This window comes from Myotis myotis, unplaced genomic scaffold (assembly GCF_014108235.1).
Source record: "Myotis myotis isolate mMyoMyo1 unplaced genomic scaffold, mMyoMyo1.p scaffold_m19_p_2, whole genome shotgun sequence".
Taxonomy (NCBI): domain Eukaryota; kingdom Metazoa; phylum Chordata; class Mammalia; order Chiroptera; family Vespertilionidae; genus Myotis; species Myotis myotis.
Window position 1 is genome coordinate 185,659,563 of NW_023416324.1, and position 17,661 is coordinate 185,677,223.

General features: G+C 38.4%; 1 protein-coding gene across 2 annotated transcripts; it reads left to right on the top strand.

Annotated features, from left to right (window-relative positions):
- The first annotated feature begins 1,697 nt into the window (after window positions 1–1,697).
- On the top strand, window positions 1,698–15,841 carry EIF5A2 (eukaryotic translation initiation factor 5A2). Of its 2 annotated transcripts, none has more exons than XM_036349980.1 (5): window positions 1,698–1,834; window positions 2,529–2,728; window positions 3,542–3,646; window positions 10,017–10,148; window positions 10,656–15,841. In XM_036349980.1, exons 2-5 carry the CDS (start codon window positions 2,564–2,566, stop codon window positions 10,713–10,715), a joined length of 462 nt encoding a protein of 153 aa, XP_036205873.1. In that variant the 5' UTR covers window positions 1,698–1,834; window positions 2,529–2,563; the 3' UTR covers window positions 10,716–15,841. The 2 variants fall into 2 exon arrangements, with proteins under 2 accessions (XP_036205873.1, XP_036205874.1); XM_036349981.1 differs by having other exon boundaries at window positions 1,702–1,834; window positions 2,507–2,728.
- The last annotated feature ends 1,820 nt before the right edge of the window (window positions 15,842–17,661 follow it).

Genomic DNA, 17,661 nt, shown 5'->3' on the forward strand with positions numbered 1-17,661 from the left:
TTAGCGTTCCAGTGACTTCACTAAAATTGACTATATTGCCGGATCATTTGATTCCATATCCAAATCTTACGTGAATGTAATATATGACGGTAGTTAAAGCAATGAGTGCAGAGCCAAAGTGCCAATCTTGGCCTTCTGACTTGCTAGCTGTGTGATTTGGGGAAATTAGCTTTACTCTGCTATTTTCCACAACTAAAAATGTAGATCAAAGAATAGTTGTGAATGATTACCAGGGGCTGGGTTTGGGGGAGGGGACTGGCCAAAAAAGGCAGGAGGAAACTTTCAGAATGAGGCAAATATTCTGTATCTTGATTATAGCGGTAATAACACCTATGTTCTTTGAAGAACGCCTATGTTCTTCAACACTCATAACTAAAAAAAGGTACATTTTACTTCCTATAAATTATAACTTAATAAATCTGAGGCTTAAAACAGTAACAATCAAGGTCAAGACTAAAGGAATACTACACATAAAACATGTAGTGTCTCTCCTGCTTATATACTCTTTAAACATTAGCAATCGCTCTAGTAACGATAGATGAGAAGAGGTTAGGTGGTGTCAAGAAAAGCAGAATAGGCGCACGAACCAGGGTTCTAATCTGGCTCTTTCTATGTTAGCTAGAGGCTGAGCTGTGTAGGGGAGTTCACTTGCTTACTGTAAAGGTGAAGTTAGATAGTATGTGTGAAATATCTGTGAAAACTGTAGAGCCACATAGGAATGTGAGAAATGGGACAGTTCATGAGAGCAGTGCAGTATATCAGAGGGCTCCATAACCCGGGGTGTGGAGGTCACTTTCCAGGGTAAGAGCACGTGGTGCGTTGTGAAAAGGGGAGCACATCTCTCTTAACAGCGTTGGTCCTTACGCCTGTATGTCTCCGTGGGCTGCAGGTCGAGTTTGAAGACAACCCAACTGCCCTCAAGAGGTGTGGACACGCCGCTCGATGGAATGCCGACCCAGGAAGAAAGAAGAGATGCGTTTGGCACAACCCCTTTCTGGACTGGACAACGTGGTAGGAGTCAGGCAGCATTCGTTTCTACAACTTCCCAGCAGCCTCTGGAGGAAGGAGGGATGGAGGTCATTGCACCGCCGCCTTTCACTACAAGGGCGTCTTACGGGTTCCCACCCCAGAGTGCGCTGCTGACTCCAGCGGGGCACCCAGAGGCAGTCGCTGCCACAAACTCATCGGGGAGGCTGGGGTCCCAGGAGAAGCCCACAGGGCTGAGCCGGGTAATAAAATATGGCGTTTCGGCTTTTCTTCAAGGAACAGCCTGGGCTTGACCTCCAAGGAGGGCCAAAGTTTGAACCCACAACCCCGTGGGACCCCCGCTGAATTTGCTCGCCTCTAGAGGGCGGACAGCCGTCACGTGACAGCAGACACGCCCCGCGGGGCTGGGTCCACCCGGCACGTGGTTTGGTTCCCGTTAACTTCGACTGAAACCCCAACACGACGAACCTAAAAGTTTGCGGGAGCGCGTTTCCTTGCCGGCGAGTTGACTCTCAGCAACCAGCCTCCAGAAAGCGCTCCTCACGCCGGAAGTACACTAAGCCGCAGCACGTGGGGTTGCCAGGGCGCTCTTCACGTGACTGGGCGGGGCCTCGGGAACCTGGTAGCCAATGGCAGCCCGAGGGGGCCGTGCCTGTGACGCGCCGGACCTATCCCGGAAGTGGGGCTGAGGTGGGGGCGGGAGAGGGCGGGAGGCCGGGGTGTGGAAAGTGTGGCGGCCCCGCCCCGTGTCTTGGAATTGCCGCGGCCGCTACCGCTGCCTCCGCTGCAGCCGGAGGGGACCCGCGCCGGTGCGCAGAGAGGAAAGGCGCTCTTTCTTCGCTGAAAGGTGAAAACAGAGGGGAACACTGGGAGGGCTGGGCCCGGAGCAAGGCAGGTCAGGGGGAGGCGGCCGGAGCCGAGTCCTCACGAGCGAAGGAGGAAGGATAGATGGGGGAACCGAGGCGAGCGCGGGACCCGCCTGAGCGAAGGCCCGTGTGCGGCCGGGCCGGACTGGGGATCCCCCCGACCAGGGGGCGCCTGAGAGGCGGGGGCTACCGCGCCGGGGTCCGGGGGCGGAGTGCACGCCCGAGGCTCCAGGGTTGGACGCTGCTTGTCCCCATTCTTGGCGGGGGCGTGCGGCCTGGGCTGGGTCCCCGCAGCGGAGATCGGGGCGGCGGCGGCGGAGGAGGAGGAGGAGGAGGGCCGGGTGGTGCGGCGCCGCGCGGTGCGGGAAGGTCGCCGGGTTCTCCCGCGGTGGGACGGCCGGGCCGGGCTGGGCTGGGCTGCGCCCCGCGCGGGTGAGCGCCCGGGGGCCATTCCCCACCCCGGCGAGCTCCTCTGCGACTTGCCACCCACCTCCCGACTGATGATGGAAAAGTTTGTAGAGGCCGGAGTTAGAGTGTCCACGGTTCTCGGGTGGGCATTCTGCTCATGCAAACAATGATGCATCTGCGAGGCTTGGCGCGGAACCGGTCCGAACTGAGCTGTTTCCTTCCCTGTGTGCCCGCTGTTTAAAAAGCAAACACAAACTTTTTGCGCAGCTCCTTGGAGAAGCTGCCGCCTTCCCAGCCCACCCATGGCGGATGAGATTGATTTCACTACTGGCGATGCCGGGGCTTCCAGCACGTACCCTATGCAGTGCTCGGCCCTGCGCAAGAACGGCTTCGTGGTGCTCAAGGGACGACCATGCAAAATAGTCGAGATGTCGACTTCCAAAACTGGGAAGCACGGCCATGCCAAGGTGGGTGCCCTTCCAGGTCTGTTTTTGCGTTGAGATTTTTTTTTATCATCGATTACATTACAGCACATGAGGCTTCGATACTTACAACTTTGTAATAAGCACTTTTTTTTCCCTTCCCGCAATTACTGGGAGATCTGCTATTACTTTGAATACTGAAAAGTAGCATTTCCTTCTTGGGCCCTTATAACGTTTCATTAATTGGGAATTGAAACTTTCCTAGCGACTTAGATCTTTTTCTTTTTTTTTTAAAGGTCTTGGAGTGTCTAAGACGTTTGGGACACTTCTTTTGATTTTTTACAGAGAGGAAGGGAGAGGGATAGAGAGCTAGAAACATCAATAAGAGAGAAACATCGATCAGCTGCCTCCTGCACATCCCCCAGTGGGGATGTGCCCTCAACCAAATTACATGCCCTTGACCGGAATCGAACCTGGGACTCTTCAGTCCGCAGGCTGTCGCTCTATCCACTGAGCCAAACCGGTCAGGGCTAGATATTCTAAATCTTAGAAGGCCTGTTCTGTTGACAAATGAGAAAACCTGTTCCAACCTAATTCTAAAACGTGACTTCATATGCCCTCTATTAGTTTAATGACGGGACTGCACATGATTTGGGTCTTGATAGACCATGATACTGTTTAGTTGCTCACTGCTTCTCAATTTTATGTCTACTATCTTTTTTTAAAGACAGTGAAATTAGATGACCTTGGAAGGAGAAAGAATCTGTCATAATCAGCGTTGATATTGTGCTCTTGTGTATGTAATGAGTGATGTACTTGGCAAAGTTTAAACAGGTTTTCTGTTCTCCCTTCTGTCAGGTTCACCTTGTTGGAATTGATATTTTCACGGGCAAAAAATATGAAGATATTTGCCCTTCTACTCACAATATGGATGTTCCAAATATTAAGAGAAATGACTATCAAGTAAGTCCTAATTTCCTTTAGAATGCTGCCTGTTTCTTATGGGTGTAAATACCAATTGTAATTTATCTAAAACCAGGAATAGTTTTGGAGGTTTTTCTAACGAATTATTAGGCACCATTTATATTAGAAATTGGAGAGATCGTGCCATTTAACAGTTATACCTTATCTAGAATTATTGCTAGTTTGCTATTTTAACATTCTTGCATTTTTAAAAAGTTGAAAACTTCTTATTTCTCAGACTAGGTGACTGTATATTGTGACTGAATAGGTTTAATTTTTAGTAAAATTACTGTTCTGTTTGTAAAATATTTCAAATTTATGTAACTCCCTCCCAGATGCCTTATTTCTTTTCACTTATCAGACGTAAGATTTTTCAAGAAATTATTGGAATTCATGTTTCACCAACCAACTTTGTGTATTAATGAAATGTGAGTCAGAATTTGGTATTCTTAAATAGGGAAATAAGTTGACATCCTTAAATATAAAGGGTAAAATACATAATCACTGAATATGGTGAAGAAAATACAAAAATATATAGCTGTTTTATTTATATTCAGTGACCATGCTGTGACCTTTTGTTAAATTACAGGTATAAACTTCAAGTTTTAGTTCCAATTATACATTTGGATAGGTCAAGTTTAATGATAGCGTTTGTTGTTTGGAGTATTGCTAGTAACCAAACCACTGACTTCATAGGATGTGGAAGCTCAGATTAATCATAACTAAAGTCTATCTTGGAAGTCTTCAATTTCTGTTACCAAGCATACCATATATAGAACTCTTTTCTGTTCATTTTACATAGTGAGAAATAAAAGTTCACACTGTGACACTTAGATTTGTTTTATCCAGTTTAAATTGCTTTCTTTCTATACCTTTTACTGTATTGTATAATTTTTGTTGTTGTTAATCCTCACCCGAGGATATTTTTCCATTGAATTTAAAGAGAGTGGAAGGGAGGAGGAGAGACACAGAGAAACATCCATGTGAGAGAGAGACATCGATTGGTTGTCTCCCACCAACTGGGCCTGGGATTGAGTCTGCAACCGAGATATGTGCCCTTGACTAAAATTGAACCCAAGACCCTTTAGTCCTCGAGCTGAAGCTCTATCCACTGACCCAAACTGGCTAGGGCATTGTATTATATAATTTTTAAAGAATATTATCATCAACTGCAATTACCCAATGATTTCCTTTTACTCTTTGTCCACATGTCAACATATTTTTATATGGTTTGAATCTAGTAAGCAGTTTTATATTTACATTTCCCCATTTATCGTAAGTGTTCTATAGGTAGCTTCAGATGCTTTGTAGAATTTTGAATTGTCTTAGTATAATAATAATAAATGTTTTTTGATGTTGTTTCTTTATTTTTTCAGTCAGGTAGGTGACCAAAAAAATTTGGAGCCAGTACTGCTTTCTAACTGGATAACCTTGGATAAATTATGAAACCTCTCTGAGCCTTAGTCTTTCCATCTATAAGAGAGGGATAATGTGAAGGTTAAATTAGAAATTGTATTCCATGATTACCTCCCAAGAGATATACACCCAAAAGTAGTTATTTTCTGCTCTCCCTTTACTTGTATAAAAATTTCATGTAACCATTGCATTATTCTTAAAGCACCTAATTTAGACATTATATAATAGGTGCTCAATAAACATTTGTTAAATGCATATCTAATTATTCATTGAGATGGGGATAGTGCCAACTAAGGCTAAGCTCAGAATTTTGCCAACAGTGGATTTCAGTTTGTATCTTTAACATGTGAGTGCTTAAGTTATTTGATATTCATTATATTCATTACTATGCATTCAACAAAAAGGCTTTTGCCTTGAGTAGTTCAGAAAGATGGCATCAGTAGTTCAGATAATTGCTACTGTGATGAAAAGAGCCAGTCATTGATTGGAACTCAAGATTTAACATCAAGGAAAAATTTGGTGTGGGTCTTATATTGGGCTATAGCAGGACCCATACTAGGATGAGGGGAATGAGGTGAGTGAGTCGCTTCCCTAGAGCACAAAATTTAAATAAAGATAGGACAAGCAACAATGTCAAACCACACTGGAGCCTAAGGCAAAAAGTAAAATCACTAATTCTGATTTTTTTTTTAATTTTGATAGTTTGTTCATCATGGAACTTTTGCATTAATTCTAATTTATAAAAACACTGCATTGCCCAACCAGCACGGCTCAGTGGTTGAGCATCGATCACGGTTCGATTCCTGGTCAGGGCACATGCCCAGGTTGCAGGTGGATGCCCATTGTGGGGCATGCAGGAGGCAGTCAATCAATGATACTCTCATCATTGGTGTATCTATCTCTCTTCCTCTCCCTTCCTCTCTGAAATCAATAAAAATATATTTTAAAAAACACCACATTAGCCCAGCCAGCGTAGTTCAGTGGTTGAGCATCAATCTATGAACCAGGAGGTTACGGTTGAATTCCCAGTCAAGGCACGTGCCCTGGTTGTGAGCTTGACCCCACTGGAGGTCGTGCAGGAGGCAGCCAATCATGTTTCTCTTTCCTCATTGATATTTCTATCTCTATCTCTTCCTTCCTCTCTGAAATCAATAAAAATATATTTAAAAAACAAACAAAAAAGCCACCACATTAAAATACTTATCTGATCACTGATGTTTCTTTTTGGCACCACCTTAAATTTTGCACCCAAGACAAGTTCCTCACTTGCCTCACTCTAGTCCTGGCCTTTGGTATGTAGCTTGGATGAGAGAATGACTCAAGCCAGACAAATCCTTGCTTTGGCACTTCCTGTGTGACATGGGCTAAGCATAATGAACTCCTCGTGGGATTGCTGTGAAGTTTAATTAGTCAATACTTAGAATAGTGCCTTGCAGAATACGTCCTCAGTGATCACACCTTTATCAAGTCACTGTAGAATATTGCTTTTCATTTTAAAAAAATTAGCTCTGTAAGCCTTTCCAGTTACAGTTTTTGTACTATCCAAGTGCCTTGATTAAATGTCTACTTTTATTATTTGGCTACATGTAGTCCTTTATATTTGCTTTATTTGGCATTTCAAGTGGAATTTGGCAGTCAGCTAAAATGAAATATATGTGTGTGTGTGTATATATATTCATTATAATAATTAAAAAGTAAACTTTTTTTTAGGAAAAGAAATGTATGAATATTTACAATTTTAACTTTATATATTTTAAAATAAGTTCAGAATGAAAGAATAATTGTTTCCTGAATTTTCTGTCATTTCTTTTTTTTAGCCATAGCACTCTATAAAGAGAAACTTCCCTTCATCAAATTTTGTTGTTTGTTTACCCTATGGTACAGTATATAATAGAAAGGCAGTATAAATGCTTGGCTCTTTTCCTTTAATTACTGGTTTTCAAAATGAGTTGGTTCCGTAGTATTCACTGAATATGCTCAATCAAATGTGTTTTTCACTATGAGCTTTAAACATATTTGTATTTCAATTCATTGTAGTTATTATCCTTATCAGTTCTCAGATTATCCTATCTTTGGCCAGGGGGATCTTATTCATGTAAGCTTTAGAGAGAGTCCCTTTAATATGGGCCTAGTGGTCAAGTTTTCTGACCCTGTTCTCTCCCATCTGCCTGCTTGCTAATAACAAATAATTATATACTCGTTCTACCCCCCTCCAAAAAATTGTTCAAAATATTTTATATTTATCAGAGTAGATTTGTTTAAAGACGAAAGATCAGAAGGAAATATTTAGAATTGAGTTTTAACTGCCTCCTCACTATCCTTCCTTCTAACTCTATAGTATCAGAGAGGACTTTGAGAGAAGATGGGGAAAAATTGCACAAAAATATGCTTAAAACTCAACATGACACCCTTATCTTTTTGTTGTTGTTACTGCAATTTTTTTTTTAAAAAAGGAAAAATTCTATCTTTAGAGTGGAAAAATCTGGCGACTACTCCTTTAGCCGAGTGATCAAAGTTAATCTCACAAGTAATAGCACAAATTGAAATCATCTGCCTTCTGATGTGATCTTCTGAGGACACATCACTCATGTAGTATTTATTCCTTCCAAAAATGCATTACCTGAATCATGAGGAAACAAACCCAAAATGAGGAACATTCTATAATACAGTGAATCTGTGCTCTCCAAAAACATCAATGTCAGAAAGAGTATGTCCTTGTTCTTAGGAGAAATACAGTGAAGTATTTATTCCTAAAGAGTCCTGTGTGAAACATATTTTCAAATGGTACAGTACAAGTAAGAAAAGAATAGGAACGTATGCTATTTATTTTATATATATATATATATATATATATATATATATACACACACACACACACACACACACACACACATATATATATATACACACACACACACACAGAGAAAAATGAATGCATGGTTAAATGTTAACAATGGATGAACCTAGGTAAAAGATAATGCAATTTTCTATTCTGTATATCTAAAGAATTTTAGTCCAGCTGGTGTGGCTCAGTGGTTGAGCATTGACCTATGAACCTATGATGGCTTGATTCCTGGTTAGGGCACACCCAGATTGTGGGCTCGATCCCCAGTGGGGGGCGTGCAGGAGGCACCTGATCAATGATTCTCTCTCATTGATGTTTCTATCTCTCCCTCTTCTTTCCTTTCTGAAATCAATAAAAATATATTTTTTAAAAATTAAATAATTTATATAAGAAAGATAAAATAATTCATTTTCATTATTTAATTTTATTTTTCCTATAGCTGTTTTCTTAAAGTTTTAATTATATTTCATAAAGCAATTTATTTTAATAAGATATTTAATATATAAATACATTTTTACATTTTGTTTTGTGTTTATACATTTTTATATTTGAAATGCTTTATTTTTCATCCTAGTATTTTATGAATTCTTGGCAAAAAATAAAGTACAACCATTATATAAATAAATATCAAAATACCAGTATTATTATTAGGCTTCTGTATTTCAGTCACTAATGGCAGTGGGAATCTTTAAATCTTGAAATCGATAGGTTCTACTTCAGGGAATTGCTAAAAGAACGAAAATAAAAAAGATCTGCCTTGTAAGCCTGTAATTAATTGTTTAAAAATTATACTTCTACCTCAACCTCCTTATTGCCTGCTCCTCTGTCAGCCACCTCACAAATGTTTGAGGGACATAAAGATTAATTAAAAGTGTTTGTGGTTGCTTTGGAAGATATTTATTTATTTTTTTGTTTTTGAGATTTTAGACATGTGTAAAACTCCTGTGGTCCTTGGAGTTACTGTAGAAAGTCATAGCCAGCTTTGCTAGTGCCATAGAGGAGCGGTTTGAAACTCTCCCCCTACAGTGTGATGTGTTATATCATAGTAGTGAAAGGGGTCCACAACCATGTCTTTAACTCCTTCTGTGTATGTTAATGTCAACATCTGTATTCAGGGTGTTTGTCTTCTATAATTCCTGTTAGAGTCTAGGCCAGCCGTGGGCAAACTACGGCCCCCGGTCCGGCCCGTTTGAAATGAATAAAACTAAAAAAAAAAAAGACCGTACCCTTTTATGTAATGATGTTTACTTTGAATTTATATTAGTTCACACAAACACTCCATCCATGCTTTTGTTCCGGCCCTCCGGTCCAGTTTAAGAACCCATTGTGGCCCTCGAGTCAAAAAGTTTGCCCACCCCTGGTCTAGGCACACTGATGGTATACATGCTTTTAGAATAATGAATACAGCCTGGCTGTTTCCTCATGCCTATAATAAAAGAAATTTAATTATATCAAAACTGTGGCTTCTTGCAAATTAGGTTGATACCTGAGTTTGTTTCATTTTGTCATCAACAGCCAGTGTTTGTCTTTTTAAAAAAAAAAATCTGGTGGTGTTAAGCAGTGAGTTGGAGACTAAAATTTTTCCACTTTGTTCATAATCAAACTAAAATACACATTGTTTGTAAATGTGAAAAACTAACCTTCATGCCCATCAATGGGAAAATGATTAAATCAGTTACAGTGTATCTATGCAGTTGTAAAGTTAAAGGGACTAAGGTAGGTCCATATTTTCCAATTTGGAAAGAATTCTAAGACATGTTAAGTGAAAATAACTTGCTGAAAAATACTTGTACTATTTATATTTCTTTAAATAATTATATTTATAGTGTGTACATAAATGTAAATGCTTCACGATACATTATAAAGAAGCCTAAACTATTTAATAATGCAGAGACTTGGGCGCAGGGGAAGTGCAGGGAGAAGTGAATTTACACTTTTAGTCTATACATATTTTATAGTTTTATGTGTCTAACATTTTTTAAGCATGAAGAAAATATTAATGTATTACTGTGTACTTATACTAATTGATGTGGATTGCAACTTAACTATGTAAATATTACAAAGGAGTGGATATAATCTAATTGGTGCAAATATAATTCCTTTCAATAGCTGATATGCATTCAGGATGGTTACCTTTCCTTGCTGACAGAAACTGGTGAAGTTCGTGAGGATCTAAAGCTGCCAGAAGGTGAACTAGGCAAAGAAATAGAAGGAAAATACAATGCAGGTGAAGATGTACAGGTAAAGACATATGGGAGGATTATTTTTTATAACTATTTTATAAGAATTTGGCTTCATCTAGTTTGCATAAAATACTTACATGAAGGTAGTTTTTAAATACTGCCAAAATGTTGAAAATGATGTCTATAAAGCAGTTTTCCTATAATATCCTTAAAGACCCATACCCAAGAAAGTATCAGAGTTAAATTTTTTGCTACATAGACATTGTCCCCCTCAAATTTGTGTTGAAGATCAATATCTGAGGTGGTTTTTTTAGTATGAGAAAGAATGTTATGGAAATACGTAACATCTAGTAAGTATTGAAACATTTATAGCTCTTATTCTCCCTGTTCCCTGGAAATTGTTCTCTTTGGGAACTATAAAGAAAGGAGATTATTTGATCTTGGGATACCTCTTTCCAAAGTTAATATGTATAAAATATCCACGAATATACAGTATATAAGAATGAACTATATCTTATATATGTCTTGCCTTCTGAAGAACTTTTGCTTATATTTTTCCTCCTAGGTGTCTGTCATGTGTGCAATGAGTGAAGAATATGCTGTAGCCATAAAGCCCTGCAAATAAATGGGAGCATCAGACATGACAAACTGTTTAGGTCTGGATCAGCTACAGATCTCAAGTTTGGTTCTAAGTTGTCACCAAAGCTATGGCCTTCAGAAGCAACCTCATTTATCTTTTAATTGTCTTGAAATTGTGCTGAGTTAGTTTTGCACGCAATTAGTAATTTAAAAAAATAATCACGATGTATAATTCTTTTTTTTTTGTAGGTGTTTTTTTTTATAACATTCCTGTGGTTGTCAGTATGTGAGTCCAAGAAACAGACAAGGTAGCTTCTACAGATGTGATTTGAGTATATCATTTGTGAATTTTAGTTAAGTGATAAATAAACCAGGGTTTTAAATCAAACAATGTAGCATCCAGTGCTATCGAAGTACCACATTTAAGTTGAATTGTTCTGTATTAATTTCAGACCTAACATACAGAGTAAGCAGATAATGGATTGGAATTGTCACAGTTTCAGCCGATGTATGGCAAGCACAAATTCTTAAACAAAAATCCTGTTATCAAAAAGTGTCATTGCAATACCCTGTGTTACCTTGGTCTTACTGTTCTTTGCCAAATTGTTGGCCGACTTAATGTAACCTTATATATGGTGATTTTTATACCTGCTGTGGTTGACAGGCAGTAAACTGTTGGGTAACTATTAAAAAATCATATTGTAAAGAAGACACAGGGACAGTGGCAAAATGAGTTCGTTAAAGTTATAGTTTTTTATTTGAGGCCTTTGTAATCAGAAAGCTTCTAGTTGTACTTTTGCTTTCAGCTTTTGGTCTCTCTCTCTCTCTCTCTCTCTCTCTTTTTCTCTTTCTCCCTCTCTGTATTTAAAGCAGTGACTTGCTTTGCAAGGTACTATGCAGTGTTTTTAATTATGTTGATAAATATTATTTATAGTAGTCATTCCTTTCCAAGCATTTGTAAGTAGACTTTTTTTTTAAATATATTTTATTGACTTTTTACAGAGAGAAAGGGAGAGGGATAGAGAGTTAGAAACATCGATGAGAGAGAAACATCGATCAGCTGCCTCCTGCACACTCCCTACTGGGGATATGCCCGCAACCAAGATACATGCCCTTAACCAGAATCAAACCCGGGACCCTTAAGTCCGCAGGCTGATGCTCTATCCACTGAGCCAAACCAGTTAGGTGTAAGTAGACTTTTTTAACATCAAAATATTTATGTCATCTAAAAAAAAAATATGTCAGACAAAGACTGGAAATTCTAACTTCAAATTGAAACAGTTGTTAAATGTATGTACATTCTTTTCTAGAATGAAATGAATTATGGAAGAAAAGTTACTTTATGTGATAATCATTAACTAAAAAGTACTTATATATAGTTTTTCTGATTGTCACGTGACTTAATTCAATTACTCATGTAATTAGGAAGAAATTCTGTAAAACTGAATTATTTTTAAAAAGTGTTTTAGGTGACTGCTACATTTCTGTACACACACACCTTATTTCCAGAATTCTAAATGTTGTCATAGGGTTTGTGAGGACCTTTGACTCAGTAACAACGATTATATTGGCGTGAAACTCAAAACAAAATTACTGTTTCAGAATACCTCCATTCTCTATGACTGATTATGAGACCTCTCCCATCATGCCTCGACTTACACAGGCCTTTATTCCTATCCCTATCATCTAGAAGAAAATATGTGATACTGCAACTAATCTAATCAGTGGCTGGAAATAGCATTAAAAACAGAAGATCCCAAAGTTTTGCTGCTTAATTTGCTCATACTTTTAAATCTTCTTAGCCTCAGCAAACTGATTTGGAGAAGAAGCAAGATACTTTAAAGAAATGCAAAGAGAATTCTAAAGCACAAGAAATATTGAGGTTGCAATTAATCATTTTTAGTGCAGCATTTTAGCTTTTGCCCATCTAAAGCACAATTAAGAATTAGACTAAATTCTTTCCAATATTCCATTTCAGTATCTACTACATACTATTCTTGTTTTTTAGTATTTTATAATGTGTATATTATTTGCTATTGGATGACATTATTACCCACAGGAATTCTAGAAAGTTATCCAGCTGTGCTGCTTGCTGGTCATGCATATGACCCCAGTTAACCATACTAGTGTTCTGGTTTGTATTAATTCTGGGTCAGCATGCCTTTGTTCTTCCTAACTTGTCAAACTTCACATAAATATATTTTCAATTGCAAGGTAAGTGTATGTAAATTATAATAATGCATCTCTATCTTCAGACTTCGAATGGCAAAAGCTATTTATGCACAGATAATTCATGTTAAGCACTATAAAGAAGTATAAATACTTTTCTGACATGTAAGTATAGATTTTAAAGATATGGGACTGTTTATTTTCACATAAGTCAATATGTTTCTCTAGAACAAAATATTTCATTTAGTAAAGCTTTGTAAATTGTATTAAAAAGAAGCAAGGAAACATTTTTTAACATAAAACAGAAGTGACTTCATTCTTTTTTGACATCAGAGATATTCAAAGTTGATTCCTAGTATTTGTACTTTTTGGTATTTACAAATGGTAAATATCACAAGTTACCATGTGTGAAATGTAGACTGTCATGTTGATAAGGCTCTACAGTGATACACCATGTTTGTCTTCAGGCATTTCACCAGTTTATACACAACAGCAATTTTCGACCTTGTATCATCTCATGGCACACATAAACTAATTGCTAAAATTCTACGGCACACCAAAAAATACATTTTTTTGCTGACCTGGTTTAAAAAAAGAAAAGTATAATTTTGATTCACAACCGACAACTATTGTTGTGTTGGCTGTTGTCATTTTTTTCATTTGACAATCTAAGGGAAAAGAGGTCAGTGCTCCTGACCAAATAGTCGAGTATTGCATGTTTTAAAAATTCTTGCGACACACTGGTTGAAGATCGCTGATATACAATATTAACAAGTGGAATATGTGTTTCTTTCTAGAACATTTTCTTTGTACTGTGAAGGCTTTGTTATACCTTATTTGCTATAAAGTTGTATACCCTCTGAAATAGATCAAATCTTTTCTACTTTGACTTAGCATTCGCAGCATAATTATGATGTTTCTTTCCTGCTCCCTTCCAAGGGCTGTCAGTCACTTGAAATTGTTGCTAACCATGCTCTTGAATCAGTGTCCACTGATGATACAAAATTCCTTACCAATGCTTTATAACAGTTACCAAAACTCTGCAGCAGCCAGAGCATGATATATCATTAATAGATGCTGCAATAAAATGTTTAGTCTATAAAATTAGGGACACAGTGTTTCATTATTATAGCACAATGTGTGTGCATGTGCACACACAGCTTTGTATGTTTGTTTTTTTAACAAAGTCTTTCCAATTCTTAAAAGTACTGTAGTATGGTAGTGCCTCAAATGTTGGTATTTTTTTTTTTTTTAATTTACGACTTTTTCAGAATTTGTTTTTGTACTTTCAAGGTTTCTCAATTAGATTATTTCTAGTTGAGCTGTAATTTGAATGCATTGTTCTCAGGGCTGTTTGTGCTAAGAGTTCAAGTTTTATTATTTTAAAGATAACTGCCTAAAAATATATTGCAGAATTTTCCCAAATTGCAATACATGCAAATAAAAAAATCCTTAATATCAACATACTTAAACTACATGCTAAGTATTCAAGAAAAAATGGGGACATTAGTGACAACTATACTGGAATTTTGCCATATATATATATATACACACACACACACACTTTTTTGTTCATCTTAGAGTACAGTTTGATGGTCTTATCTTAGAACCCTATCCTTAATGATATATCTGAAAACATTTCTTTAGCATGGACCCCAAAGGTAGTTTCAGTCAGACATTGATGTAGTTAGTGGTTCTCAAACATATTTAGGGACAACAGATCAAAATTCATAACGCTTGTTTAGGTACACGTTAAAATGTTTACATACTGAATTCTATTATATGAACTAGGAACAGATTTACTAGGAGAAAATATGGCTCTTAAGAAGTGTAAGAGCAAACTATAGATATATTTCCATAATTAGTACATTAAACTTCCAATGGCTTAAAATTTTCTATCATTTAGGCATAATATTTCACAGTTTTCAAGACATTTTTCTCCTAGCATTCAGACAAGTAGTAGCCAACAAAGCCTGAAAGAAAATTTATTGTGGAAAACTTTTAAATTGAGAAAATGCAATTTATTACCTTTAATCTATTAAATTTTTTCTTTCTGAATTGGGTATCATTATTTGATTTTAGCAGGGAACATTTGGATTTAGCTTACGGAACACAGATGTTCTGTGGGAAGGAACATGACTTGAAGTTATTATATAATTTAATATTTTTCCATTAAATATCTGAACATCAATTTAACCACCAAGTGAAGTCAAGTGCCTGAAAAGTGCTGTATACATCTAATTCGTACATTTTCCTTCTGTGAATGATGCATCTAATAGCAATGCATATCAGGCTTCCACCTGCTAGAAACACACTTAGTGCCAAACTTGATCATCCACCACTATTCCTCTCCTTAGAACAGGTTGAAACCTATTTACAATTGAAAGAAATGTTCTTTTATTTATATGAAGTCCCTAAAACTATTTCTTAGTGTTGGTAGACAGGTTTGTTTTAGTTCAAGAGTGCACTTTTAAAAAACTCTGGATACTAAACTGTTCAGTGCTGACTACACAGCTTGTCATAAGTCATAGTTGTGATCTTTCGTGAGAGGAATTCTTTATTGTTAATATCTACTACAAATAAGCATTCATCCTTGTTACAAAGTGTAATGCAAATTACTGATTCTACACTAGTATAATGAAAATGACTAGCTCTATACTCTATGTACTGTTGTCCTCTCCAAATAGGAGATAGTTGAAATAGTATTGTCGAAAGGCACTTTATTAGTAATACATTTTATTTGTCTTAGGAGTAGGAGAACTCTTGTTTTTACTCATGTTTTAGCTAAAACTTTAAAATTGTAAGAAATGTAGAATGGGTATTATAATTGTGCATTTTACATTTCAAAAAGGGTAAAATTTAAATGTTAAGTCTTTGGCTATACTAAAATAATTGTTGAAATTCTTTAAAATGTAGATGAAACTTACCAATTATAATTCTGTTACATTAAAATATATTTGTTAACTTCATTGGTTATATTAAATAAAAATAAAGTTAACAGCTTGCACTATTCTTGTATATATACATTTCTAAAAGAAATTTCATACTAGAAAATTGTGTGAATTAATTGTGTGTATATCGCTGTTAAAAGAAAGTCTAACTTTTGTATTTATTGTGTTTTTATATTCTAGGTTCTTACTAGAGAGTGGTCCAGATTTATGGCCTGAATGTTAATTTCTAAATTTTAGTTCCAGATTTAGGTACAATGTTTTTATTTTTAAATTTTTAGTAGCTTTTAAAATATGTAGATAGCCACATGGTTCAAAATTCTACAGGTATGAAATTCTACAGGTATATCATCTTCATCTTCCTGTGCATTCTTCCAGACATGAATGCAAGACAGGTTAATGGTCCCTCCCCTACCCCTGACCTCCCAAGGTCTGAGCTGTTCCTACCCTGCCAGCGTTGCTATTCTTTTTCTACGGTAATATGAATGGTGTGATGAGACCCTGAAGCAGACCCTTCACTGTTTTTCCAATCCTCACCATGTCTAATCAACACCATGGAGACAGAGTCATCCCTAGATGGCTCAGCGGTTTATTCCTTTTCTACACAGTATCATTCTAAATCTAGACCATCTCTCTCTCTCCCTGACATGTGAGCCATGCCGAGAGGACTATGGCAATTGTCACCTTATATCCATGATATCACTGACATCACAACCCTTCAGGTCCAGCAAGCATAAGGCAGAAAAAGGAGCACCAGAGTCTTCGACCCTCCAACCCTACTCTGTATTGCCACTTGCAAATACCAGTAGCTCTGTTTCCCAGAGGTAGGCATGGGATGGGGATGGGGGATGGGAGGAGCAAAAAGGGGCTAATTGTGTTATATATCAGCCCATCTGAGTATTCTCCCCCAGCCCCAACCTTTCCAAATAGAGGGTGTCCTGTGGAATTGCCACATTTACTAGTATAACCATACTGTCTGCCTAACACGTGTTCCACTGCTGACTTAAAATATCTATTCCCACAATACATTCAGCAGTTTACAACTACAGGGTGTATATTGGTTCAGAAGGATCCACCCATAAGGTTATTATCAATCCACTAGAGGCCGGATGGACGAAATTCGTGCAAGGGCCTTGGCCCTGGCCCCCACCCACCGCAGCCGGGAAGCATCTGCCGCCTCTGCCTTGGCCCCCACCCACTGCAGCTTTGTCCAAAAGGAAGGATGTCCAGAAGGACGTCTGGTCTAATTAGCATATTATGCTTTTATTATAGACTAGTGGCCTGGTCCATGAAATTCGTGCACAGGGGCGGGGGGTGTCCCTCAGCCCAGCCTGCACCTTCTCCAATCTGGGATCCCTCTCACAATCCAGGATCACTGGCTCCTAACTGCTCACCTGCCTGCCTGCCTAATTGCCCCCTGCTCACCCCCAACTACCCCCCCTGCCGGCCTGCTCACCCCAACTGCTCTCCCCTCCTGGCCTGTTTGCCCCCAACTGCCCCCCCCACCTTCCTGATCACCCCCAACTGTCCCTCTGCCTGCCTGATTGCCCCCAACTGCCCTCCCCTCCTGGCCTGATCGCCCCTAACCACCTCTGCCTTAGCCCCACCGCTATGGCTTTACCCGGAAGGACATCCAGATGGTCTCCCAAAAGGTCTCCTGGTCTAATTAGCATATTACCCTTTTATTAGTATAGATTGTCCAATTTGAGAGTTATTTCTAAGTATAGTCAAATAATTTTTGGCCACCAAGTGGGCACTTCCTAGCATTACATTGATTGTGTCCCAGTGTTTAGAGGGCCAAAAAGGCTTGACAACCTCAGTTGCCATCAGATCCCCCACACAGATTCTAATTGAAAGAATGGAGGTCCATCTACC

Coding starts and splice junctions, on each gene's coding strand:
- EIF5A2 (XM_036349980.1), top strand. CDS start 2,564: ATGGCGGATGAGATTGATTTCACTACTGGCGATGCCGGGGCTTCCAGC. Junction 2,729..3,541: donor GGAAGCACGGCCATGCCAAG/GTGGGTGCCCTT, acceptor CCCTTCTGTCAG/GTTCACCTTGTTGGAATTGA. Junction 3,647..10,016: donor TTAAGAGAAATGACTATCAA/GTAAGTCCTAAT, acceptor TCCTTTCAATAG/CTGATATGCATTCAGGATGG.